The following is a 27,242-nucleotide window of genomic DNA, read 5'->3' on the forward strand; positions in this document are numbered from 1 at the left end:
CAGCACACACAGAGTTCCACTAACTGATTTTATTTCATGTATTCATTGCATTAAAGTTGTACAAAGTATTGGTAATCATAAATGTTAAAACGTTAGAAAAAAAGCATATTTGTGACAGTCAACAACACAGCGTATGAAAACGTTTCTGCTTCGATCTGGCCGGTTGGACTCCAGCTACCTTCCTCTGCTGCCACGTCTTTTCCGAAGGCTTCCAAAAGAAGAGCGAACGACACACTCGGAGGGGAAAAGGCTCGGAAGCGCGGGAGGAGCAAAGGAAGCAACACAAACAGCATGCAAACACAAGAGGAAGTGAGAGATTAAGACAGGAGCAGTGGAGAAAAGGCTAAAATAAATAGGTTCCTCTCTTTGTAGTTGATGTTGGTTACAGCAAGTTTATTTACAGACGTGTGATTGCAGGTGGATCAGCACAGAACCAGTGAGGGATCTGATTACAGCGTGAACGGGGCTCCACAGATGGAACTGAATCAGTCAGAATCTACAGGGACAGAAATGAGGAGAACACACAGTCACACACACACACACACAGTCACACACACCCCTTTTTGGTTGTAAAGTTGAAGCTTTAGTTTTGCTTAATGACACAACAACCTCTTTCTCCAGCTCACATTTATGTGGTTTTATACAGTAAATCAGTGTTAATCTGCAACACTGTTGCTGTTTGATGTGTGTAACACGTTAAAACACACACATGCACGCGCACACACACTCTCTCCTCCCTAAGTGTGAAGGGTGGATCGGTCACTCCAGCTCCGTAACTGTGCTGAGCAGGCACAACTACTCGACCTTCCTCCCTCAAACCCGTGAGCGAGTCAATGTTATCCAGCCGCCAGGTTTTTCCCAGTTTGCACAGCTTCCCTCTGAAATTTCTGGTCCTATCTTCCTGGAAATCCAACCCTGAGCTGGGAGAACTGGAGAGGTTCTGCTGTGCACTAAAGCCGGGCTGCTCCGCTAACAGTTCTCATGGTGAGCGAGCACGTTTGACGCCACTCGTGCTTAAGATCCACCAGGACAGCGCTGCACCGCTGCAGTGCATGCTGGGAAGACAGAAGAGGGACCACACACGCTAACGGTTTCTAATGCTGCGCCTGTGAGCAGACAATAGTTTCTTCCATTCATCAAGTTGCAGTTTGTCTGTTCTGCTTCTATAAAAGCTGCTGTCAGAAAACTTCCTCTCATTCCTGATTTATCCGCCTACAACAGAAGGAACCAGCTCTACTGGCTGAACATTCATTTATCTCATTACAGTCCTGGTTCAACACTCAGGAAAACGTGATTAGGAACAACATTTTAGAGATGAGCTGGATTGTGGGGAAAGAAGCAAACAATGGAATTGGCTGTTTTCACAGATAATAAAGTTGGGATTTGTTGTTGAAGGCAGGACTGTTGTGGCTGCAGCCTGACGTGAATCAAGTGACGCCGTTGCTGCTGCAAAGCTCCACTCGATCCCAAACCCATCTAGTGAGTAGTAGTTAGTGTGTTATTACCGCGTGATCACATTATTCAGGAAGCAGCAGCTTCGACAGCTGCTGCTCACTCATTCCTTCCTAAGGATCCACCAAGTTCTCCCCCCTCACATGTGCTGCAAGACTCCATCAACCGGGCCGGATGCTTCGGCATCACGGATGAAACGTGCAGCCGGCAGCAGGAGCCACCGATGGAACCCTCCTGAAGGAGGAGGAGAACGTGGACCTTTTTTAGCACTCGGGTGACAGAAGGTCGTGTGCATAGAGGTAAACCGTGTCTTCATTCAACTTCCAACACAATCTAAGGTGACATTTGTCCTGCCAGCAGGTGGTCCCGCAGGAGGAGGGGGGGACCAGGACAGCAGCAGTCCACCAAACGGACAGTAGTGCAAAACTCTAGACCACTGTAGGACAAAAGCGGACCTACAGGGGGCGCTGTAACAGACTGATGCAGGTGGGGTATGGAAGGAAACTTGAATGCATGTGTGAACTCCCAGAGTGGAGAACTCTGTTCCAGTGCTTCTCCCAGCAGCCATCTGCAGCCAGTACGGCTTAGAGGGAAAACTCACGACAATCCTTCGGTGCAACATTAAGGCAAAGTTTAACGAGCATGTTGGGTCAACGCGTCGCTTCATGTACAGAAGGAAATGATCCGGACCATCAGCGCACGATGGAAACGCCGCGTTCGCACCTCCGCCGGACGACCAGCTGACACAGTTGAGACTCTTTTTTAGGCAGCGCGCCTGAATGATTGTGACTTCTGTGGAGCAGCTGGAGGAGTTGCAGGTCGCTGCGAAAGGAAGACTTAAAAGTCAATTTAAAAAAGGACAGATGAAAATAAACACCATTAGGGTGGGAGGAAGAGAAAGGAAAGAAAGGTTTCATGCACTGATGTGGACACCAATAATATTCATCCACTCTGATAAAACTAGGACCCAAGAGACAAAAGAAAAGTCAAACTGAGCTACGATCAGAAGCTGCATCCCGCTAATAGAGAGTCAAACAGGGATTAGGATTATTGGAATCTGATTGAGCTGAAGGCACATCCATAAGGCTTCAGATGGTGATGCAAAGCTTCCCCTCACGACTGAAACGATGGTGCTTATTGCTGCATCACACACGCCTGCTCCAGGGTTCAAGGACATCATCTTCTTCCAACCACAACAATTATCAGCATCTAAGACTAAAATTCACTTTGTCATGAAGAAATGAGTAAAGTTGAGTTAAAAGAGAAGAGTCAACTATAAAAACAGAGACGAGGGGGGAGCCTCCGGACCAGCCGACTCTGACAGGATGCGTCTCCTTCAGGGGTCGGTGACAGGCGGCGTCTCAATCTGGGGCTCTTTTCTACCCTCAAATGTTTCTTATGGTGCAGCTCTACATGGTGGACTGGAACTAGGGGGTGTGTGGACCTGCTTCAGGAAGCAGTGGTGTTCGGGGAGATGGTAAAAGCTTTGTTCTTTCCTTCCTGTGCGTTTAGGAGTAGAAGGTGAGGACGCTCTGATGGTTGCCGCGCACCAGCAGGATGGGGGGCAGCTCCCTGGACAAGACCTCCAGCCAGGCCATGTACAGAGCGCTGGACACGGCACCCTTCCGGGCCAGAGGCAAACTCCTGCGAGAGGGAAGAGAAGGTGAGAGGGATGTTCAGATTAGCCCCTCAGAGGACGAGGACATTCCTTTAACACCAGACGTTCTAAGCAGAGCAGGTCTCAGCCCAGCCGTCAGGGCCGCGTCCTCTGAGGAGGACCGTGTCCTAAACGTGCAGAAAGCTGCTTACATGACGATGAGGTTGGCCGTGCTGGAGTGCTCCTTCAGCAGCTCGTTGAGGCGGATCTGCCGGTTGGTCTGCACAAGAACACAGAGGGGAACATGAAGACGACGCTAGGAGCGACCAGCAGGAGCCGCGGCAGCTTCCTGGAGTGTGCTCAGCGCCCTCTGACCTTGGCTCGATACAGCTCCAGCTCGTTGTCAGTGATCCTCCAGGGTTCACTGTTCTTCAGCCTCTCAGCAGCTTCCGGCTCCAGGTCGTCCTCCTTCAGGCGGTAAGGCTCGATCAACTCCTCAAAGGCAGAAACACTAAGAGCCACAACACCATAAATGAGGTCAAATTCTTTTTTAAGTGTTTTAGGACCTTAAAAATACATGAACATTTGATGTTGGACCCCAGGGTCGGCGATTAAAACCAGAGAAAGAACTTTTAGAATTCCCGATCTGTACACCCTGGCTCATTGTGTCGTGCCATTACTCCAACTGTCCACAAGAGGGAGCCACCGATTCACATTTCCTGTGTTTCTGGGCAGCAAATCTGTTGAAAATAACTTTTGTGTCTCCAATGATTGAACCAGCTGGATGCAGCAGCTCTGAACTCCGGGACTGTTTTGAAATCAACTGATTCTACATGATAACATAAAGGCCAACAAAGAAATAAAGCTATTTCTGGTGTTGTGTATCATTCTTACATATTCATTTTTAAAGTTGTGGCTGAAGATGGCTTCAAAGGCAGTCAAAGGTTATTTTAAAGATCAATCTGATGGTAAATCAGAGGACTATTTACTTACTGCTCCATCTTTGGCTTGGTGTTAACGTCTCCCAGCACGGTGATGTCTGAGAAGTCTATCCTGAATTTGCTGAGCAGGGTGGCCATCCTGCACAGAGGAGACCAAATAGGGCTTCAAACTACAAACCGCTTCCTGCTCTCACATCCAGGATGTGAGGAGAGCTGAGAGCAGCAGAGGAACAGCTAGAAGCATCTCTTCAGGAGGGGCCGTCAAAGAAAGGATGTGCGTGTTAGAGGTGGAGAAAGGTTTGTGCTGACGTCGAGAGATAAAAGGCTTCTGCTTCAAGCTAAATTTATCCAACAAAAGGGTGTAGGAGTCAGATGTGGGGGACAGAGAGAGCGATGGGGGGGAACACCAAGAAGGAAGAGACAAAGACCACGTCAGTGCTTCACTAGATACAGGTCACACATGCACCAGGATTAAGGCAGAACCATGTCAATATTCTCTCCATTACAACTTCAACACATGAATAATTTGTGTTTTACTTGAGCAAAACATATCACTTAAAGACTTTGATATTTTAAATGAACCAATTTCAAATCTTCACTTGAATAAATGTCACCGATGTGGCTGAACTCAACACGTCTGACTTCAGAAACAGCCGTGTTACGCTGTCAGCAGATGGGAGGGATGCTAACGAGGCTGCTGCTAAAAGGCTGCTGCTATCAAGCTGCGTTGCTGCTGCAAACAGGCTGCAGCAAACAGGCTGCATGGCAGCTAACAGACTGCACAGCTTTGGGAAACAAAGAGACGATTGTGTTTAGTTCAGAGACAAACTGGAAGAACTGTGGAGGTTTGTGAGCCCGACTGGAGACTGACGGCAATAAAATGCTTCAGTTTCATAGCTGAAGAACAAAAAGAATCCATTGCGGTTCAGAAAAGCTTGAAAAATGGAGTGTGAGTGTCCTCTGTGTTCAGTGAGATCATCTCCATACAACTATAAAAAAGTTCTGCTGCTCACATTAGCTCAGGAAACAGCTTAATGAGTCTACAGATCAGCCAACTGGTTACACCTTTAGATTTTAATGTGAGCTTTAAACATTAAGGTTAAAGAGTTCTTACGCGCGGCGGTCATGATCAATCCTGTTGATCTTTCCTCCGATGAAGACGCGGATCTTACAGTCCTTCCACCTCTTCTTATTGGTCAGCAGATACGGGATCAGTAAGGTCAGACCTGTTAGCAGACAGCAGAGGAGACAATTACAGCCCAGCGCTTGTCCCTCACCCGTCCATCATCCGTCCATCATCCGTCCACCTGGCAGGACAGAGCTGTTGCGTCTCCCTCACCTCCATCATCAAACAGCCACCACACGTCCACCGTCCCCTTCCCCTGCTTATTCTGGAACTGCTGACTGGCCTCCAGCAGCCTCTGGTCGGACACGTTCAGAGGAACAGTCGGGCTCTTCTTGTCTGTTACAGAGACACAGAAGCTGCTTCAGGAGGAGATTTCAGCATCCTGGACAAGTTTTATATCCTCCTCTCCAAAACTGACTAGAAGTGACCAATTTTTGATCCCATTAAAACAGACCATCGCTAAATACGGTTGTAAAGAATTACTGTTAAAAGATTAGAATATTGGAGTCGTGTGTCTGTCTGCTGTAAAATAAATCACTTCTTAACTCATGAATTGAGAAAAAACATCAACTATTGAGCAGATTTCATGGCTCCCTTGATTATATTGGGAGTGTGGAAATCTTTCATTTCTACGGTTCTCATCCTCAGCGGAACAGGTCTGAACGTGGAAGTGGATCACACAAGTTATGGGGTTATATCAGAGTGGAGTCACGGCGGATGAGAGCAAACAGGCAGGGAGAGAAGCTGCAAACAGCACAGAAACAGGGAGCAGTCTGACCCTGGGAGGGAGGAAGCTGCACACAAACTGGCACCTCCAGGAAAGACAAGAACAGCAGGAAAGAAGGACCTTTGCAAGAAAAAAGCTCTATTTTGGCCAAGAGCAGTGATAAAAACTGGAGATTTAGTTAGAGGCACCATCACACAGAGCAGGCGGACACGTTCTGTTAGAGGTGAAGACGCTAAACAGGCGACAAGGAGGAGAAACGGCAACACGTTCTTCCCCAAAGCTGAAAAGACGGGACGAGTGGGGGGGCACACGGGGACAGGTAGCAAAAACCAAATCAAAAAGAGATAACATGAAGGGAGGAATTGAGAGTAAATGATGCATATTAAAGAAATCCAGAAGACAGAAAGCAAGAAAAAGATCACAAAGCAACTAAAAAAGTGGATCTCCTGCCTTTCTTCAACAGGGGCTGAGTTGGAGCTTTGCCATCATCATCGTCATCTGGGAGTGTGAGACAAAAGGAGACAAAATAATCAAAACTGGGCTCAGTGCTGGTGCAGGAGCCATCCACGTGCACGGTGGCCTCATCACACACGACACCACAGGACAACAAGACGCGCGGTCACAAAATGGTCATGTCACAAGCTCCTCTTCACTCCTCTGGACCTAAAGACAGGAGGTGACGCTCCTCCTCCAGGAAGGAAACATGTCCACCTTGAGCCCCTGAGGTCACCATTAAGGTCACCGTTCTGCCCGTCTGGAGAACCCGGAACGAGCCAACGCCACACAGAAGAGCAGGAACCAGTGTTCACCAGGGCTGCCATCAGCTCTCTCCTGTGACTACACGTTTCCATGGTGACGCTTCCCCCCGGGTCACAATTAGTAGATGACAGTAGTGGTGAACAGATGTATGTGTATGTGTGTGTGTGTGTTGGATTAAGGTCTCGAACAGATTTGGGGAATTCATCGTAACAGTGGGGATGTTGGCGCTGACCTTTCTGTATAGCTGGACTATTCTGGAGGCTGGTGGCCTTTGAGGACGGCTTCGAAGAGTCCGCATCCGAGTCTTTGCTGGTGTCTATGGATACAATCACGTCCTTCATGCCGGAGGACTTCTCCTGGGAGGACAGCAGATCGTCTGAGGAAGAGAACATGAGGAGACTGTGAGAAACAAAGTCTGGAGCCTGTGGTCCAGAAATACAGAAGCTAGTAGCTAATAGCTCCCTTCAACTCAAATAAAGACCCTTGAATAAACCCTGTGGTGTCCCACTGATTCCAATCAGAACCTTTGGGGTTCTGTAGGAACGACCAGGTTTCCGGGGCAACATGCGCCACTGAATCACATCGCTTCCATCCCATTTATTCCAGCTTTATTCCAAAATGAGACTGATTCCTCTTTACCTTGTCCTTGGATGTGGGACACGTCCAGGCCCTCCTTCAGACGCAGAATAACGGCACCAAACTGGAAGTCAAAGGCGTCGCTGAGAGGAGAAATGAATACAACTGTGTTTCAACAGCAGTGGACAAATGGACAAGTGTCCAATAACAAAAACATTTTAAAGAAGATGAAATCCAGATTTTTCCCGCACACGTTATCCTGTGCCAACAGCACTGAAGGCAAAGGACACAAGCTAAGCCTATTAAGTCATTTAATAAAGGTGGACGGAACCATCTCTGACCTCCAGCTCATAATCCCCCTGATTTACCGGAATAATCAGGGAGCCTTAAATCCTTCAGCCGCTCTCACATGACCGGCTGAGGGTTGATCACAAACACAGGAATCACATGAATTCCGACCTGCTTTCAATAGTGCCAGGAGTTTTTAAATGGAAAATATCAGCTACTTTAGTCATTTCAGGGCCTGTTTATGAACAGGAACATAAAAACATAAAGGGGTGGAATGTGGGGATTTATAGGAATCTGACTTGGAATTAGACGGCGCTGCAGCTGCAGTTCGGTAGCTTGGAGTTACTTACTGGATCATACTAATGTAGGTCTCCACATTCATCATGTCACCATCCCTCCAGTCATTCTTGAAGCCCAGCACCAGGGTGTTGGGCTTGAGGCGGCCCAGCCCCGTAGCCTGAACACAAAATGACACTCCTAAGAAGTTCAACCTTTCCTTGATAGGGAGCCACCTTGAGGTCACTTCCTAATGTTGTGGACTCGTTTGCTTCAGGAGGGAACCTACCTGGAGAAGGTATTGGGTGCCTTGCTTCAGGTCCTCTGCAAACACTGGAGTATAGAAGGCCTTGCACTCATGCTTGAGCAGCCAGCGCTGGTACCGGGCCTGGTCTGTGGCCAGCTCTTTATAGTTGGGCCTTCGGTAACCCTGTGGTGAGGTCACAGACACACACACAAAGTTGAATATGCATTAACCTTGAGCACATCCAGTAAAACTGTGTCCCGCTGGCCAGGATACACTTGTTTTTGAAGCCTGGATCAGGCTGAATCCCAGCAGCTGGGAGGTGCTTTGGCTGCAGCCATCAGCTGGACAACAAGCTGCATTTGTCAACCACTTAATGAAGATGTGGCAGAGCCACTCGCTAAGGGACTCAGACACAGTTAATGCACCTGATCCATGAGCCCATAGAGTTTAGGTGAGTCCCACAGCTGCTGGGTAATGTAATTAGATATGGTTTATTCTGCTCTTCAGAGTGATAATGTGATAATTACAGAGGAAACAGGAGTATCTGCTCACCATGCGAACGTGCCCACAGATCATCAGGCCAACATTTTTTGTAAAGCTGTGAACCAGGTCCAGGAGAGCCGGCCGAGAGTTGGGGTAACCAGTCATCACCAGACACTGAGGTCTACAGAGACACACACCCAGAAGAAACAGCAGTGTTTAAAGCAGCCATCCATTCCACATCTGAACACACACTCTAGTGGATAACGACTGGCTTTGCTGCACCGGGTCCAAACTTCTCTGGTGCTGCAGCCACCTCACCTCTTCCCGCATGTCACTAATGACCCCCCCACATGCTAAATAATAGCTGAACCTTTTCTCCTGAGAACAGGTGCAACAGCTGCATGTGGAAAGTGGTGGACTATGTTAAATACACTACAAGACTTATTGGAGGCAGTGAGAGGAAAGACATCCTGGAGACACCATCTAATGGCCTTTAATGTTCTGCCTCGGCTGCTGCCAAGGCATCACTGTCGCTAACACCAGCTGAAGAACACCCCTGCTGGCTACACGTGGATGAAGAGGACAAACGTGTCGAAATGATTTTTCTCTGGTTGTACCCGTCAGATATTCCTAAAATGCACGACCCTCCAAAGTGAGAGATGAGACTCATATCTGGTCTGATCCCCCTGATGACATCATTTTTAATATTCCAAATAAACTCTCAGCATATTTAGCATTTAAGGCCTATTTGTAAGAGTTCATATCTCTTATTTTATATCAGACATACCTGAAGTTCTTGATGTGGTCCTCCACTCCGCTGAGGCGCAGAGTATGGGTCAAAGCCTGGTGGTAGGTCAGGGCCTGGGTGGATGAGCCCCAGTTCACATCTGGACCAGAGAGGACACATGCAGTCAGAGAGCGCGCAGACAGCGAGCGTGTCGCACGCTTTGTCCTGCTGGGACAAAAATCCTTTGACCCATGCGGTGTCACGGTTATTGAGACCTTGTGTGGGGGAGTGTGCACGTGTGTGTGTGTGTGTGTGTGTGTGTGAGGGGGGGGGGGGCTATGTGTCAAAGAGAGTGTGCATACAGGTGTTTGTGCAGAGCTGCAAGGACAGCAGGACTGTTTGAAAAGGTGCAATGAACTGGGTCCAACAGCACGACAGCTCAACATCAGACACCAACGCTGAGCACATAAACCCACGACGGCTTCATGGTTCTGGGACACTGCAAACATTTCTAGTTGTTCTCGTAGTGCCCTGTAATTCTTCACAATGAAGCACAATAGGAGTCTGGTAGAAAGGCGAGACAGCATCCTGCTGGATTCACTCACCTGGTTTCTTGTAGCTGACATAGATATAAAGTCCCAGGACGATGACATTGGTCAGGAGAGCCGCCCACCAGTTAATGACAAACATCACCACGCAGCACAGGATAGCTCCCGCCAGAGAGACCCACATGTTGTAGTATTTGAAGCTGGGGCGCCATCCTAACGTCACCAATGACAACAGACAGCAACACATGAGAGCTGGACAAACAGGTGGTTCACGTGATACGGAGGTGATGACAACGTTTGCCATATTAATGAGCTGTACAGTTGTGGAATTAATGTTGGAATCTGAACTGGAATTTTAGAGAATCCACGGTTATCTTCACGCTTGTCACATGTCCCATGACATGGTTTTAAAAATGGTGGAAAAAGCATGAATCAAGTTATCGTTGGATAAGTGTGGGGTTAAAAATAAAAATGGGAGTTAGCACTTAGACAAGAGAGCGGATCATTACAGCCAGTACTAGTTACTGTATTTATTTATCACAGAAACTAGACTAATGGGATTTTAGTGAGAGTTTACACAGTGTATGAACACAAACAGGACATAAAGGGTACATTGATGGTCTGCCCCCTGAAGGGAGAGATTGAGTTCAGAATGCAAAAGGTTTCAAATGTTTGGAGCTTTGCTAACGTCTGTGTTAGCTTTACGTCATGTACCATTTAAGTCCATGTAATTACACGGCCTGCTGGGAGCAATTAGAGACAGATAAGAGTCTGACGGAATCTGTACCTGGTGTTCTGCTAGAGCTTTGGTATCGAGGGGGGAAAAAAGCACAGAACTCAACATAATGAAGTGACATACACTCATTACATCTCAATCTCCATCTGAAATATCAGAGAAAGCCCACATGATGTTTCTCGTCTTTGGACTCATTCGGCCTCGGGAAATGATATATCAACAAATTTCAGCTTGAGAGATGGATCCACGAGTAACCTTCCAGTGTCCTTTAGCTTGATATGATCTCTGGTCCCACCACCCTTCCCCTCATATCACACTACGTAGTTTAGTCAGAAACGGACCAAATACATGAGTAATGTCACATTCTAATGTAGGAATTCATGCCGATGTGTCTGAAGCTCATATCGATTCCAAAGATGAGAATGATGAGGAGATAATCATACAGCTTTGTGTATTAGAGACGCATCATTCACTTTTAGATCAATCATCAACAATAGCCCTCAGGTCAGGAAGCTGTCAGTATGGGTTCCACTAAATCAGGACATCTTTGCAGCGTTACCATCAACTTAAGCGTTTTTAAAGTTGGACAGTGAAAATGAGAGAGACATCACATTACGTAGCCCGATTCCGTCATTGATCCCATGTTAAAAAAATATCAAATACACAGGTAACAACACCATAGATTAATTTCAACTTTCCCCTCCATTATGTAAACAATGAATCCCAAAGCTTAAATCAAGATTTCTCATGGAGGCCTAGATCTGCGCATGCATCACCAGGAATTCTTATTGGCAGCATGAACCAACATTACCCAATTACAAACACTTGGATCCACAATGTTATGCCAGTAATCAACAGGCTCACTGTGGATCTATAGTAAAGTTGGTTTAGCTAACCAAGAAGCAAAGCAGCTGTATGGAAACCAGTGAGGGCCACTGCTCCATGTGGGCGGGGGCTCTCAACAAGCCTGCTGCTTCATCACGTCAGGGCAGAGATCTTACCTGGCGACTTGGCCAGTGACGCATGAAACACGGAGAAGTTGATCAAGGCGTAGGAGGCCAAGAAGAAGTTGGAGATGATGGGGGCGATGATGTTCAACTCCGCTGCAAGAATAAGGCAGCAGACCATCAAATCTGGGCGTTCTCCACAACCTGCTGTGTGATCTACGGTTCTAAACGACACGAAAGCTCAAAAATGCCTCAACAGCAGAAATAACAGGCGTGCCTGCTGTCCTACCAATGAGGATGAAGGCAAGAGCGATCCCAAAGGTCAGGATGTAGCCTCTGAGGGGTTCATTATTCTTTCCATAACCCTTTGCAAAGATGCCCAGACCAGGATAGATGTTGTCCTTGCATAGAGCCTGTGGGGACATGACAACATGACGGCCGTCTTCATAGATGCAACAACAAGGCTCACGTCACACAATACTGATGTGAGGTGGCACTGATCATGGCCTTGGTGGTCTCACCTGAAAAACCTTGGGTGCGCTGACTAATGAGGCCAGAGCGGAGGACAGAGTGGCAGAAAAGATTCCAGCAGTGATGATTGGACCAAATCCTGAAACCATGCTCATCACCTGACAAACACACGAGCGTCAGCTCAGGTCGGACCAACCAAACCTTTCTTCCTCAAGCAGCTGCTTCATACCTGGAAATCATGAAGGAGTCCATACTTGCAGTCAGCCGCAGGATCCTTGCAGCTGGAGAAGTCGAAGCCAAATTTGCAGGCAGCATCGGTGCAGTTGGCTACGAACTGGGAGCTGACTGTGCTGTTTATATTTCCAGTGGCCTCCCTCACGATGCAGGATCCTGGTGTGGACATTATGTTATGACGCAGATCAAAATAGAATAAAAGGAATTATTAGACACGAGCCATTCCGGCACCTGTTGAAACGGCAACACCCAGGTACACGATGCCTGTGATCAGTATGGCCAGCAGGGTTCCTCTGGGAATGGCCAACTGGGGGTCCTGCAACAAACATCAGCACAGATGAGGAACCTCATCTTAAACTGGACTTTTCAATAACATCCTGTATGGTTATACACATAAGACCTGTAGGAGTGACCAGTTCAGACTTGACATCGAAGCGACCTCAAATTGTCCCTCGTGGTGAAGAACTTCAGATTTAACAGCGATTCAAGTGGTTTTTACTGACAATCTGTACTAAGAGCTATATTATGTAAAACTAAGACTTAAGCACACATATCCAGGTCAACCAGGAACAATTTAAAATCGCTTCAACCACAAGAGATGCCGGCCAGCGAGCAAACAAGTGGGTACGTTCGCTAGCTGATCCGGACCTTGCCTGGAAGACGGACTAACGCACATCAATTAAATTAAGATCACTGCAATTCAAGTTGCAGTGAAACAAACCCTTGTAAAGCGATCACATTTGTTTAAGGCCCTCGCTACTAAAAACTTACAGCCAGATCTCCTGAGATGTTGGCTCCAGCCAGGATACCAGTGGCTGCAGGAAAGAAGATGGCAAAGACCGAGAAGAACGTTTCTCCTCGGAAATCCGGACCCATGTTTTCCCACAGGAGTGAACCTGAGAGAAGTGAAGAAGGCTGGGTGTGAAAAGACCAGACTGGGATTCAGGATCAGGATGTAGTACGGATGTGGCCGTACCATCATAACCAAAGAAGCCAAATGCCTTCTTGGATTCGACGGAAATGAAGGTTCCAATGAAGTAGTTGATGATGGCTGTGATCAGGACAATCAGCAGGAAAATTTGGGCCTGCACAGAAGGAAAAGAGTAGAGTGAGAACAGCAACCCCTCCGCGGTCCGAAACCGCTGATGCTTCTGCTTCATACTTTGGCCTCCCACTCCATTCCTGCCACAGAGATGCCCAGGAGAAGGATGACCGTGATGGTGCCGATGATTCGGACGTCGTTGATATTGTCCGTCATGATGGCATCTGCACCCTGCCAGAAACGAAAGGAACCGCACAACAATTCACATCGGCTCAGCCAGCAGAACCGGTTAACTGTGCTAAACAAAAGCCCGGACCGCCTGGTGAGTTTTTCTACCGAGTTCTACAGAGGTGGGGAGTAAGTGTGGACCCTGACCAAATAAGAGTCTTTCTAGTCCATCACTCAAGGGTGAAGCCTCAGAATATGGCTGAAGGACCTCAGCTGATGGTACGAGCAACCAGCACCTCTGAGCACGGAGCTGGAAGTGGGTGGATGTTCCCATCTAACGGAGACTCGTTTAGTGATGCTTCTGAACAGGTCAGCTGAGGGTCAAGGTCCTTCTTTATCACAATCATTGTGTAGAATGACAGAGGAGGCTGACGGAAACCTTAACGCAATATTGACTTCTCCACATTACAGGTGACTCTCGGAATCACACCAAGTGTCGGGACATTATCCAGTCAACTAGCAAACAGTTAAAGCCCAGCACTGGTGACTAGACTAACAAATAATGGAACTGTAAGGCCCATGAAAGTGGCATCAGGCCCCCCACAGAGTCATCAGCTGCCGAAGACTTACAGCAAGAAGTTCCACGACTGTCTCAGCAAATCCCACCACATACATGGCGACAGCTACAGCGTTGGCGAAGGCAAATATCAGACCGATAGAGCCTCCAAACTCTGGACCCAAACTCCTGGAGATCAAGTAATAAGCTCCACCTGGAAGCAAAGAGGGAACGTTACACAAACGCTGGGGATACGGTCAAAATACAGGCCTTTCTTTCAACGTTTACAGCAGGCATGTCAACTTCAGTCCTCGAGGGCCACGATCCTGCCGGGTTTTCCATCCCACTGAATGCATTTTCAGCCTGGTGGGACAGAAAACCCGGCAGGATCGTGGCCCTCGAGGACTGGGTTTGACACATGTGGTTTACAGCGTGGACCATTAACTAATTCATCTGTAGAAAACGGTCGTCTACCTCCTCGTACAAATCCATTGGTTGCAATGGCAGACGTTGAGAGGCCGGTGATGGTCGTCACGACGGTCGCCATGAGAACAATCAGACAAGAAAAAGCTGTAAAAAGGAAACACACCTCACATTTAGGTTCCGTGTACACAGATAAATGATGGCAGCCCAAACAATGACTCTGGAAATTTGGTTTAATAAAATGAGGTGAAATGTCGCACGATAAAGCCTCGCAGGAGGTTTGAGCGCCAGAGCTCCAGGATGGTGATGTTCTCTCAGACGTTTGTACTTTAGGATACACAGACTTTGATTTATGCCACTGCAGCTCAGCACCAGGACAGGAAGGGTAAAAGATCTGGGTGTCAATGGCAGAGCAATGGCATCTGTGCCAGCAGCTTTCTCTCTAAAATGAACACCTTTACTATTGGAGGATGCTTCAATATAGCATAGCCGTGCTTGGCTGGATTCACACATGCCCAGATGGAAAGAGCTGCTTTGGTCAGTGTTGTGCTGCCGCAGAAAGCAGGAAGAGGCACTTTTACAGTTTACGCTTTTAAAGACTGCATCGGGGATTGTGACACTTTTCACTGAAGCCTTTTAAAGAGCTTCCTCTGATCACTGAAGTCTCAGTTCCTTTCTGAATCGGTGCCACAGTTGAGGGCTTCACTCACCAATTCCAGCCTGTCCAACGATCCAGGACATGCGGATGAAGAGCATCACACCCCAAATGTTCAACATACATCGGACCTGCAGGGAGGAAGCTCCTCTTAATCAATAAAGCATTTGCATCTCCTTTATCTCAACACTACTGGACACTTCTTATCAGCAGGCATCGCTACCAACATTCAGTCAACATCTGTCACGTTATAAATCAAGCAAACAGGCAGTAAACTGATGTAAATTTGAGACTTGTTCGTCCATTGTCATTAGGTTTTACTGCAGGACTACTGTGAACAAAGACTTGCTTGATTTATAAGCCTGTAAAAGTGGAACTAAAACACTTTTACTCTGCAGGAGGTGGACGTCATTTCCTGCCCTTTACTCAACAACCAATCAATTTTCTTTAATGTCCAATGTTACTTCTGTGGTAAACAAACGGCTTTCGTCACCTGATAAAACTAAAACACAGATTTGTGCAAGGTTTATGTAAAAGAGGAAGTTAGGTCACCTCATGTCAAAACAAAGGCGGTTTGATGACTTGCAGACAAGTTGGAACAAGAAAGACATCTCTAAACCTCTGAGTGAGTTTCACCTCAGCGTCTGGTTGAGGCTCAGATGAATGAGGAGAAACTGATTCTTTTAAGCACAGAATCAATGCTGCAAACTGTTGCGTTTACTGTTGCTGTGTAACTGAGATAAACTTGGTAATACTTTGTTAGAATGCTGCAGCCTATTGTGATGATATGACTCGAGTTACGGCCAAAAGTTGTCATTTTTTTTAGCTCTGGGCTGTCTGGGGTCCTGCTGCAGGGCCCGGGGATTTCTGAATCGGCCAATTAAAGCACGGAATCTAACTTTAACATGGAATATCGCAGAGTTTGACATAATTTGACTAAAATGCTGATTTCGTGTGAAGGCAGAGGACCTACGTCTCGACCTTTACCCGGCAGCTGCTTTGTAAATCGTGCCAGTGTTGTATTGACTGAGGCATTAAAGCGCAGCAGCGACCACGAGCAGCTTATATTTTAAACTACTTTAAAGCTCATAAGCAGTAATGTGAAGATTTACGTTGCAGCATTTCCTTATGAAGGTATTGAGAAGAAGGGTTGTGAACATTTTAGTCATTTAAAATTGAAAAACACTCTTTTTGGCAGGAAAATAAAGAGTAAAAGGTGAAAAAAAAGAATTCTCAAAAATTTCAAAGGTAAAAAATGGAATTTGGTAAAAAAATAAAAAAATAAGAGAGAATTAGGGTAAAGGTGAATGGGATTTCATAGGGACCTAATGGAAGAGCAAAGGTGAGAGAACTTGTTGTGAAATGACGCACCAGAACCCCCTTTATCCATCCGAACTTGACCACTCCTTTGGACTCGGCCGATTCTTTAGCAGCAGCCTCCTCAGCCGGGGTCAGCTCCTCCCCGTTGGCAAAACCATCTTCAAATGGTTCCTAGAAACAAAAACCATTCCATTAGACCAGAATCAGAGTGCTGCAAGTATCATTCAAGGACCCTCACGAATGGAAAAGTAGTAAAACCATAAAGCTGGAAGCCAAGGACTGTGATTTCAGACTAACGAGACACGGAGAGCATAATTAGGGGAGCTGAGAGGCTGCTGAGCATGAAGCAACAACCCGGACGACGTGTATTATTAGTACAGGAGTGAAAACACAGGAAGCGTCCCTGCTGTCCACAATGATGTGACGTAGGTGGACTTATTGTCAGCCTTCAGGGTCTTTGTCCAATTTGCATTCATGGTACCCATAAAAAGCTCTTGGTTGTAAACAGCACAGTCACGTTGATTTTCAGCATTCCAGGGGAAGCTGGGAATAAAAGGGTGTCCAACCCAACAACACTTAACGGCGAGGCGATGGAGGTCTCCGGCCTCAAAGCCATTAGTCTCCGTGACATTTGAAAGCTGAGTGACAACTGCTAATTAAGGCAAAGGTTTGCTTGTTCACTCCATCATAGAGAGAGCATGCTTTTAATGCCAGGCCCTCTCATCTTTGTTCTTATATTCCTCTGAAAGGTTTCTGGTTTACGCTTTATTGCTGTGCACCACTGGCGCCGTCTTTCACTTCCTGCCAACAACATTTCACCATGTTTCACCAGCATCAATTCAATTCAATTCAATTCAATCTTTATTTATATGGCACTTTTCATACACTAGGTAGCACAAAGTGCTACCTAGCCATATTCTGCTTCTTTAAATTGTGACCGTTGTAGCAGCATATCAACAAATCAGCACTAAAGTCTTGGAAATTGAGGAAGCAGGGAGACATATATCATAAAAATGAACATGTCTCAGCACACGGGCGCTGCGCTGGGCGTCTCCATGATTGCCTGGGAGAGTGGCAGCAGAGTGCGGCTTTGGGGAGGAGGAAGAGCAGGAGCATTGCTCAGCACGGAACCACCATCTGTCAACGTCTGTGTCCTGCGTGACTCATCCAGGCTGCTGTGAGTCAGCGGAGGACTCACCTGATTCTGGACGGCTTCTGTCAGACTACGTCCACAGATCTACAGGAGGAGAGTCCCAATCCTGACCGTCAGCACGGATGTAAAAATGCAATCCCTTTATTCCACACAATACCCTTCAGCACGGAGGTTATTTATGTCAGCATCGGTGTGTTTGTTGGTTTAACAAAAGAACTGCACATGAAACCTGAAAACAAAACCCAGTTTCTGCAATTGTGTATCATAATTCCAAAATAATTAAGCCGTATTTTGACAGAAAACAGCTGGGCCGTGGGATGTAACTCTCTCAGTGTGACGGCAGGTCACGCAGCTCATGATGTTATATAACACCAAAGTTAATATCCGCTGAGCTTCTGTAGCATTTAGGACCTCAGGGTTGATTTGGCGGCTTCATTCGTGGAACCAGATCGCCACCAAGCTTGATGTTCCTTTAATATGATCATTTCAGAGGCTGAGACAAATAAGCATAGACGATCCAACTGCTACTCAATGATGTATCATGAGGGTGATTTTGTAAGTAGTGCAAGAATAATAAGGCTATACTGCTAGCCAAAAACTAATAACAAGAGCAAGGGGCGACCCCAAAGGAGCTCAGGGTATTCTAGCAAACAACCGCAAAGAGGAGGACTCTCAAAACAACACAGGGTCAAATCTGAAGAGTAAAGCAGGGTATTCTTTATCTGTAGCCAGGGTACAGCTAACAGAGGTGGCCTCCACATTGTAGCGTGTATCCCACAAAGCAGCAATTGCAGCTTTAACTCAAGGCTTCGGCTGTTAAATGGACAGCAGCACTGCAGGGAACAGGGCACAGAACGAGTTAGGGAACATTATTTACGTGGCTGAAGCGGCACAAAGACCGGCTTTGTGCAACAATGGCAAAGCACGGCAGCGCACGCTGGAGCGAGTCCCTGCTCACAGAACAGTTAAACCACTGTGGCTGTTAGACGTCCCTATAATGAGAGGTTACCTGTAGGCAGTTTAGTGAAGTGACTGTAGGAAGTGTGCACGGCTATGCTGAAAACAGCACATCCTGCTCACCGATTCATAATCTGCCCCTGGGGACGTGCGACAACTGGCACAACACACTCCTTGACTTGAATGAGGCTGAAAACAGTCCGCTTCACTGTACACTGCAACGCACATTTGAAAAACACGTCACACTACATTCTCTCACTCTCACGCACGCACGCACCCAGGCGCGCAGGCGGTGTTTATGCTCAAGCACTCACACTTATTGCCGCATACACGCGAGCAAAAATTAGAGTAACAACAAAATATCAGATTAGATCAGGAAGTTTTGAGACAGGAAGATGTTCTCAGGTTTCTGCCTGATGGCCATCAGTGAGCAAGAGACAAAGATGACTCTTGAGATCATTATTGTTTGGGGAATTCTCTCTGGGAAGTTCATTTTCAGCTGGAAAACTCTCCCAGAGTTGGATTCCCCGCTGCCCACAGAGGCGTGTTGACAGAACCAAAATGGCCCGGCCTCAGACTGCAGAGATTGATGTTTGGAATTGTGTCAAGTTACTATTTGATTCTTGGCATGAGCGTGAAAGAGGTGATGAGTGACGCACCTGCGAACAGCGAGGGCCTTGTTTGCTAGCAGCGGCGGCGGAGAATGGACGTTGCGAGCCCTTTCGCAACCATCATCGGGTTTCGGTGAACAGTGGCAATTTCACTTTTTACATACCGGTAATATTTCTGTGTTGACTGAATCCACGTGAAACGGCCCTAAACATCGTGTTCTGTGGCGGCAACAGCCATAAACAGTCAGCACGCAGCGTAATTGAATAATCAAACTATTAACAGCTCGGCAGCAACAACCTCAACCAGGTTTAAGTGTCTGTAGAACTGGCTTTTTCAGTGTTCAGAACACAGTCTTTGTAATGCTGACGGTCCCCAGGAAGAGGAAAGAATCTTAAGCTTTACCTTGAACCATTTTACTTTTAGCTACATTATAAATCCGACCTGGATGAATGAGAATGTTCACAAACTTTAGCTGAATTCTCACTCAGGGAGAGTGGAGCACCACACCTTAACATTTAAGTATACTGTATTTTATGTATATGTTATATACATATATATAAAACTGCCACAATCAGCACTGGTCACTTTGGTGTGATGGCCGCATGGACTCTTTCGACCAACTCAGGATTCCCAGGGAGTGAGCTCAAATCTATTTTCCATTGAGCTCACAGTTAGCATCATGGAAAATTGGTTGACATCCTTTCACAAGGCGAGTGCCACATGTGTGCTGCTCTGCATGCAGGACACCCGACAGGACGTGTCCACAATCCAGTCAGTGTGCAGCTGTTTACAGAATCCAGTCATTGTTGGTGGCCCACTTTGGTAAACACGTCTGCAGAGCACATGTCGAGGGACACGGGAACCGACTTTAAGCCTTTCATCTGCCTTGATTGAAGCACCGCGTGCTACTTCTTTCAACTTTCCAAAGCTTTCCTCCTCTCGTGGCAGTTTCCGCTCTCATGGCGTTAGCTTTTGGGGAAAGAGATCTCAACAACTAGCTGTATATTTGAACTTGGCAGCAGCTAAGCTACCAGAATAATCCTAATATTAGCATCAACACACTGAGGAACCCCCATACATTGCCGTAGTTATTTTGAGAACTGTGTAAACACATTGAACAGTGTTAGATTTACTGCAACTGCATAACTCTTCTTTAGCAGTTTATAACACGTTGATTTATTTATAGTCCTTATGAGACGCAAATACGGCACCAAATATGAGTCGGTAATTAAAATGTACAGAGTCCTGAATAGATTTCCTTGCTAATTTGGCTGGTTTTCCATGGGGCCAGTTTGTGTGTTAGCAATCAGGGCAGAGATAGCGCTGTTATCAACGTTCTCAGTTATCTGAACAGAAGAACTGTACTACAATAGTGTGTAATATAAAGATAAATCATATAGTGACGAGTAACTGATATGGGTTTTTGTCTTTTGGTACGTTTGTTTTGCAGACTGAACTTCCACAAGTCTCCTCTCCTCTCCCGATACGATGAGGATAGAAGTGACGTAAAAATGATGCGGAACCTCTGAAGTGCAGTTGTGCCCTGCTGGAGGAGCACTGTGGATCCCTCCCAGTGGAACAGCACAGACCACAGGAAATGGCACTATGAAGGTCAGCGCTGTCGTGCTCCATGAAGGAAACCAAATTCCTCAGTTCTGAGAAAGCAGATGAGCTGCGTCTGCTATGACAAAATATTATTCTGACCTGACTTGGTTTATGACAATACATGCCAGAGCCTGTAGAAATATCTTTGATCTGTGTTTTGGAGAGATTTTCCAACTCTTTCCAGAAGTCTGTTGCAAGTGATCCACAGCAAAGGTGGAGTCACTGAAACAGATCTGAACCTTCTCGGAGGTAAGAAGAACACCTTTGAAAAGCTGTAATTTAATGTACAAAAGCAGATCAGGATAACGTGTGAAACCCTCAAAGCCAACTTGTTTTCACCCTTTGCCCCACATGCAGTCCTCTTCTGCTGCCCAGGTCTTCATTTTTCAGTAGAGACCCCCGGACTTGCAGATTTGAGACCTTTTATCATAATTGGAAGCCTTTTCTACATCAAACTGGTGGCTGACCATCTCCTCTCCTGGGGCCCTTGATCCTGCGTGTCACCTCCCTCGCACCGATTACCATTAGCCCACATTCAGCAGCTTTCAGGCCAATATTGAATTGATTGGTTAGTGCAAACCGTCAGTGACTTGTGAGCACACACAGTTTCCAACTGCATAGCGACCAGCTTCCACCAGCACGAAGACGCTGAAATGGTTTAACAGTGGTAAATGGTTTAACCATTTAGTTTAACAGAAGGAGCTGTTTCAGTTATTTCACATATATAGCCACTCCATTTGCCATACGCTAACAGGGCCATAATCTTTTCTTTTTTAAAGTGCTTTATTAACAACAATATACAGAACATTGTTCAGTCCTGTGACCGAAGCACGACTAGCTTCCAATTATGGGGGAAACGCGGCTCTGCCGGCTCTAGTTGACGCAGGCGCCGCTGACAGTAGCTCGTTAGCCGCCTTCTAACTTCACACTAAACTTTCGAACGCTCATCACCTTCTTCCTTTGTGGCGGTAAATCCAAAACTAACGACTGGGAAGTGATGTACCTAGCCCGTTCCACCGCTAACCGTCTCTGCCGTTGGGAGAAGGATGTTCCGCCGATGTCGACCTTGCTGCGGCTCCTCCTCGAGTCCCGGTGCTCCCCTCCGCTATCATACCAAGCCCTCTAGATACCAAGAGGGCCGCCCATTCATCACCCAGAGTATACACTGAAAAAGTTTTTGGACGTAAGGGTTACTTCCTGGTTATGCGGCCCACTATGTGCAGCAGCGTCAACTAGATTGGATGCGCATCAACGAGGGAACGCTATACGTCCATAGATTGTGCAAAAGCTCAACCAGTTCTGGAGCACGCTGACCTTAGATCTTCAAAGTACAAAAGTTAGGGGGCCTTTAATAACCAAGCTACTACCGCCCTTGTTTAACCGCTATTTAAAACTGTATCTTAACCTTATAGCCATATACCTACAACTAAAATACATGTACTCACCTGTGTGAATAACTTAGATAATCTTGAGCCGTTTCCTGCCCAATCTCAACTGATCAAGAAACATATAAAACCCATTCGAGTTGTTGATCCTTCCTCATCCCGAATCCCATCAGCCACATCCATCCAATCCTTCCTGTCAGCACCTTGATTCTCTAACCAGAATCAAAGTCCATAATCTACGGCCTCATCCAGAAAACCTCAAGTTTTCTTCTCAAATATGGACAAAACCAATATTATTAGCAGATTCATGGGTCTTCATGACTACATTTACACATGCAACAAGTCCCCAATAAATGTGAGGCAAACCCACAAAATCAGAGAATCTTGAGTACAAAAGAGCACATCTTTGTGTCACATATGAAGTTACTGTATTTCTTTAATTTCCCTCCTTCCATCCTCCATCTTAAAGCGTGCTCGCTCTTGAGAATCAATCGAAAGTGCAACATTCGTAATCGTACGGAGCCCTGACATCAGTCAGAACTCTGGGTTGTGTGTTTCTCCTCAAGATGAGCGGCGTGTAAAGGCTTTGATGACGATATGACACAAGAAACAAAAGAGCGCATGTTCTACTGTTGACTCGCTCTGTACTTCCTGTTCAAAAGTTGGTGGTTACAGGCATTTAGATATAGGAAATTATGTCAGATCCGCCCATTTATGGGAAAAAGTACAGATTCGTTGTTTTAACATCTTCACACAGCAGTTAGCAGAACCGAACACCACTGAAGGTAATCCAGGGTTAATAGATACCACCACCTCTACTCTGTGGTTTACCCCTAAATAAAAAACCTGCGTAAAACATTACGAAATCATGCTTTTAAACTATGTACAAGTTCTCCTTAAACAAAGAGCTTTCTGTGTCGCTTGGTTTCTTCATTAGTATTATTTTGGAAAAAACTAGTGGAGTCATTTGAGGGAGACTCAATGAAAATACTGGGAACAAGGAAGGGAACAACCCATTAAATCTTGTCGTTGATCCAGGATTTTCATTTTTTAAGCAGACTGCAGTTGTAAATGCTCCCAGTTAGGAAAGGAAGCTTAAAAGCTGGGCTGTAAGTGAAAGGCTGTATTGTCAGACAGCTACCAGAACACACCAAGATCAGCTGAAAACGGACTCCCTTGTCGCGATACTCCGTTTAGGTTAAATGAAGAGGGAAAACTCCCACACGCTCCCAGTTTAACTGGTGTAGCAGGAGGGGACGAGGTGGTGCTATTTTTGACACAAGGTCGCATGCACTGCATTGAGATGTTAGGAGGAGGAAGTCGGGCCCTTGGCAACACACGGAGTTACAACAGCTGGAAGGCCATCAAAGGCTGAGGCTTATCCCCTGGACAACGGCCATGCCAGAATCCCAGGGTGTCCTTCATTTCCTGTTTCTGTGTACAATCTGTGCCGCAAACAAAGGGGACGGGTAGCAGCGGAGGAAATCAAACAGGAGGTTCCAACCTCAGCTGTCAGGAGATAACATCCCAGCGTCTCGCAGGACTTACGTCCGACTGACTCACAGGTGTTCAGCGGCTCGGGGGCCCTCTACAGAAGTTTTTAAAACTCTGACAGGGTTTTAAAAACACCAAAAAAGACAGAAGAAGCCCTCATCGGCGGTCCTGATACCACCACCCGCACCATTAACCTTGCACTGATACGTGTGGCGTCCCTGATACCGATACAGTCCAGCAACATTATAGGCTCCAATGCTTTATCATCTCAACAGTCTGCCTATAATTCTGAGGACCTCTGCGTTTACAGGAAGTGGACATTCTGATCCCGTCCAACTCAATCATCAAACCTGTCCCTTTGGGCTCAGTGCTGTCACAGCTGGGGAGGACAGGAGCCACTCAGTTTAATTTGCTGTTGACACAACCCCCCCTTGCTTTACAACACTAATATTTTGTCTGACGTTCATCATATGACGTCACGTGTAAAAGTCACCCTTGCCGGCCACCCGTTGGTTGAAAACCTGCTGCCTGTCAGACAAGCTGGTCTCACACGTGCGGGTTTGTGTTGCAGTTATCACGAACAACACACCATATCTCCTTTCATACACACGGATGTGCTTCCGCACAGGGGGTGGCATCAATATTTAACTACAATGCATTCATGCCCGGCCGCTCGGGCTCAAATAGATCTGCACCGTCATCTAGACTGCCGCGCTGCCGGGAGCTGAAACATGCGTAGGGTTTAAACACCGCCCTGTTGGTGAGCAAGGCATGTTCTCCGCATGGCGATAACGCTCACCACCACCGACGTGGAATCCTCGGCAGAATGCAGGAAAACGCAGCAGATCCGTGCCGGCTGCGCTGCCCTGAATGTCTCATCGATCGGGGTGAAACAGCCCACGGGCAGCAGTCGATCAGTGCAGCGGAATTTCCGTTCCACAATCTGATCTGGGAGCACAGCACAAGGAGCTCTTCTCTGTTGGACCTGACATGGGGAAGGTCACCATGACCTTGGGGGGGGGGGGGTCTTTATTATAAGCCAGAAGTTAATTAAAGTGTGGTGCTGCAGATCTGCTACCAGACATAATTTTGTGGTGATGATGGTCTCCAGGCCGACGACTGGTCCTGTAATAAAAGAGAGGACGCTAGAAAGCACAACGGCTGCTCTCTTTTAACAAAATTATCCCCAATAATATGAAGCCACCTTTCATCACCTCTGATGTCTCGATATGGGGCCACGTTTACAGAACTGTGGGGGGGGGGCATTTTTCATTTTCTGCGCGTGTGGAATAATAAAAGCTTTCAGGGTCCAGCAGCAGCAAATACCTCAGTTTTAAAAGGACAGTTTAATGTTTTATACAATATAATTGGTTCCAGCTACAGGGTCAATGTGGAGGTTACGCATCACTGTGGGCGTTTCAATGACCCTGATTCCAGTGACGTGCCTCATCCAATGAGCAAGGCATCATTTCCTTTGCATTCACTTTAGCCGGAATGCATTAGGATCTAAATATATTGTCTTTATTTTACGATTATTTTGAAGGGTGGATCCACTCTCTTCCTCATTCCTCTCAGCACCATCTCTTAACCAGCCTGACAGACGTGATGACTCTCCTGATAAATCTGGTTGAATGAGTCGTAGGATTCCCACAAAAATGTTAACAATCCACATGGTTCTTCAGCACAGTGAGCTATAGGTTATTAGGAGTCAGTGGAACTGGGAATAAATCATTTAGTAGGTTCATGTTCCTTTAAAGAGTGGGAACAATTCCTTCTATTTGTTTTGCTATTAGCCGCATTAGCTGTTTGCTCTCTTGGTCAAACACTCGAACAGCCTTATGGGTTCGCTGGTTACTTCATTTAGGTTAACGAACACACGCAGACAAGAATTAATGTTTGGGAAGAATAATGACACACTAGTTGGCTTTGGAGTTTAGCAACTTTTGACAACACTAATGACCCCGACCAGCCAAGGGAAAATGTAACCTTTTATATACACACACACAAGGTCAGCGCTGGAAGACGGTACGGTTGGTTATGTAGACAGAACCGGAATATTAACACATGATGTCTGTTACAAACCTGGGGATCATTTTCATGCTCAATTATTTTAACACCTTGTCATTCAAACTCGGGTAAATAAAAGAAAACGAGATAAACCTGAATTCAGGTCAGCATCGGTATTAGAACCAAATGAGACTCTAATAAACGTTGGTTCTATGGATGAACCATCACAGGCTGGACTGTTAAACCACCAAATGTGCTGGAGAAGATTTAACCCTGAAGTATATGTACATCACGTGAAAAGGGTCTCTTGCCCCCCTGGTCCAGAATGTGAGGGGACACATGTCCCTCCACCAGCACATGTGCACACCGACTCGATCAACATGCTGGAGCCTTCCACCCCCCCCCCAGAGCTCACATGTGAGGAACCCCTGCTGTTCTGCAGGTTCTAAACGGTGATTTACGGTAGCCCTGCTCTCAGACATGTGTGGCGCCTACCTTGTCCAGCTCGTCGTGCAGCTCGGAAAGGGTGGGTCTGATCAGCTTCTCCCCCAGCGGTGCTGCTGTCTGGCGGTAGAAGTCGATGTTGGGCACCGCATCGATCGTGTTGTGGCCAAAAGTCCTCAGGTAGTAGGTGTTGGTGTGGGTGTCATAGTGGTAGTGATGCTGGCCTCCGGTGGAAGAATGAATGCTAGTTTCGCTCATCACCGTGTCCCCGTTCTGGATCCCCTCAGCCGGCGGTGCCTCTGGGGAGGCCGCGGACCCCGCTCCACGGGGATCCGCGAAGTTTACCACCCGGAATCGGCCCTTCGCTTCTTCGCCATCGGGAGCGCTTGATTTGTCGCTGGATGGGACAGTCGTGGAGACGTCGGAACTCGGAGACTTGTCTTCCGCGGCGCCGGCTGACTCCGCCACAAGATCCACCTGGAATCGACTCTGGCTCGGCGTTGGACCCAGCGGCCTCAGCCCCGTATCCGCCGTTAGAAAATCATTCTCCGCCGTGGCGTCCTCCGGTGGAGCGGAAGGCGCTGAGGATGGCGATGACATGGCACAGAAATACAAGTGAGCGGACAGCTGGAGGGGGTCAAAGCCACTCTGGAGCGACGCGGTGCCCGGGAGCGAGAGTCCTGTGACCGAAGCACGACTAGCTTCCAATTATGGGGGGAAACGCGGCTCTGCCGGCTCTAGTTGACGCAGGCGCCGCTGACAGTAGCTCGTTAGCCGCCTTCCAACTTCACACTCTAAACTTTCGAACGCTCGTCTCCTTCTTCCTTCGCGGCGGTAAATCCAAAACTAACGACTGGGAAGTGATGTACCTAGCCCGTTCCACCGCTAACCGTCTCTGCCGTTGGGAGAAGGATGTTCCGCCGATGTCGACCTTGCTGCGGCTCCTCCTCGAGTCCCGGCGCTCCCCTCCGCTATTATACACACACTGCAGTCGGCATCACCGAAGGGTGGGCTCCATCTGCCGGAGCGATGTCTCGCGAGATGTCATCGACCCGGTCTGCTTGTACGCTGTGCAAAGTATCGCGAGAGTACATCACAATAACCCAAGCAAGAGGTGTGACGTCAGGTTTCAAAAGAAGGAGGAAGGGGAGGGGCGGCGGGGTGAAACCAGGCACTATGTGCGCGTGTGTATGTGTGTGAGTGCGTGTGCGGCATGCCTCTATGGGGACCCTCTACTGACACTGTCCTTGTCCAAACCTCAACAACATGAAGCCAAATGTCATTGT

General features: G+C 47.2%; 1 protein-coding gene across 2 annotated transcripts; it reads right to left on the minus strand.

Moving 5' to 3' along the window:
* Positions 1-14: 14 nt before the first annotated feature.
* slc12a2 (solute carrier family 12 member 2) lies at positions 15-26,952 on the minus strand. 2 transcript variants are annotated; one of them, XM_003965043.3, is made up of 27 exons: positions 26,008-26,556; positions 16,351-16,470; positions 15,035-15,110; positions 14,376-14,471; positions 13,976-14,115; positions 13,298-13,408; positions 13,112-13,220; positions 12,907-13,031; positions 12,367-12,451; positions 12,131-12,291; positions 11,952-12,059; positions 11,720-11,843; positions 11,485-11,586; positions 9,805-9,960; positions 9,260-9,359; positions 8,542-8,653; positions 8,032-8,172; positions 7,817-7,923; positions 7,242-7,321; positions 6,835-6,978; positions 6,294-6,341; positions 5,330-5,452; positions 5,105-5,216; positions 4,043-4,129; positions 3,425-3,560; positions 3,262-3,329; positions 15-3,096 (listed from the first exon to the last, which is right to left on the minus strand). In XM_003965043.3, exons 1-27 carry the CDS (start codon positions 26,554-26,556, stop codon positions 2,961-2,963), a joined length of 3,456 nt encoding a protein of 1,151 aa, XP_003965092.1. In that variant the 3' UTR covers positions 15-2,960. The 2 variants fall into 2 exon arrangements, with proteins under 2 accessions (XP_003965092.1, XP_011602692.1); XM_011604390.2 differs by lacking the exon at positions 6,294-6,341 and having other exon boundaries at positions 2,961-3,096; positions 26,008-26,952.
* Between the last annotated feature and the right edge of the window lie 290 nt (positions 26,953-27,242).

The sequence above is a fragment of the Takifugu rubripes genome, chromosome 6 (genome assembly GCF_901000725.2).
Source record: "Takifugu rubripes chromosome 6, fTakRub1.2, whole genome shotgun sequence".
Classification (NCBI taxonomy): Eukaryota; Metazoa; Chordata; class Actinopteri; order Tetraodontiformes; family Tetraodontidae; genus Takifugu; species Takifugu rubripes.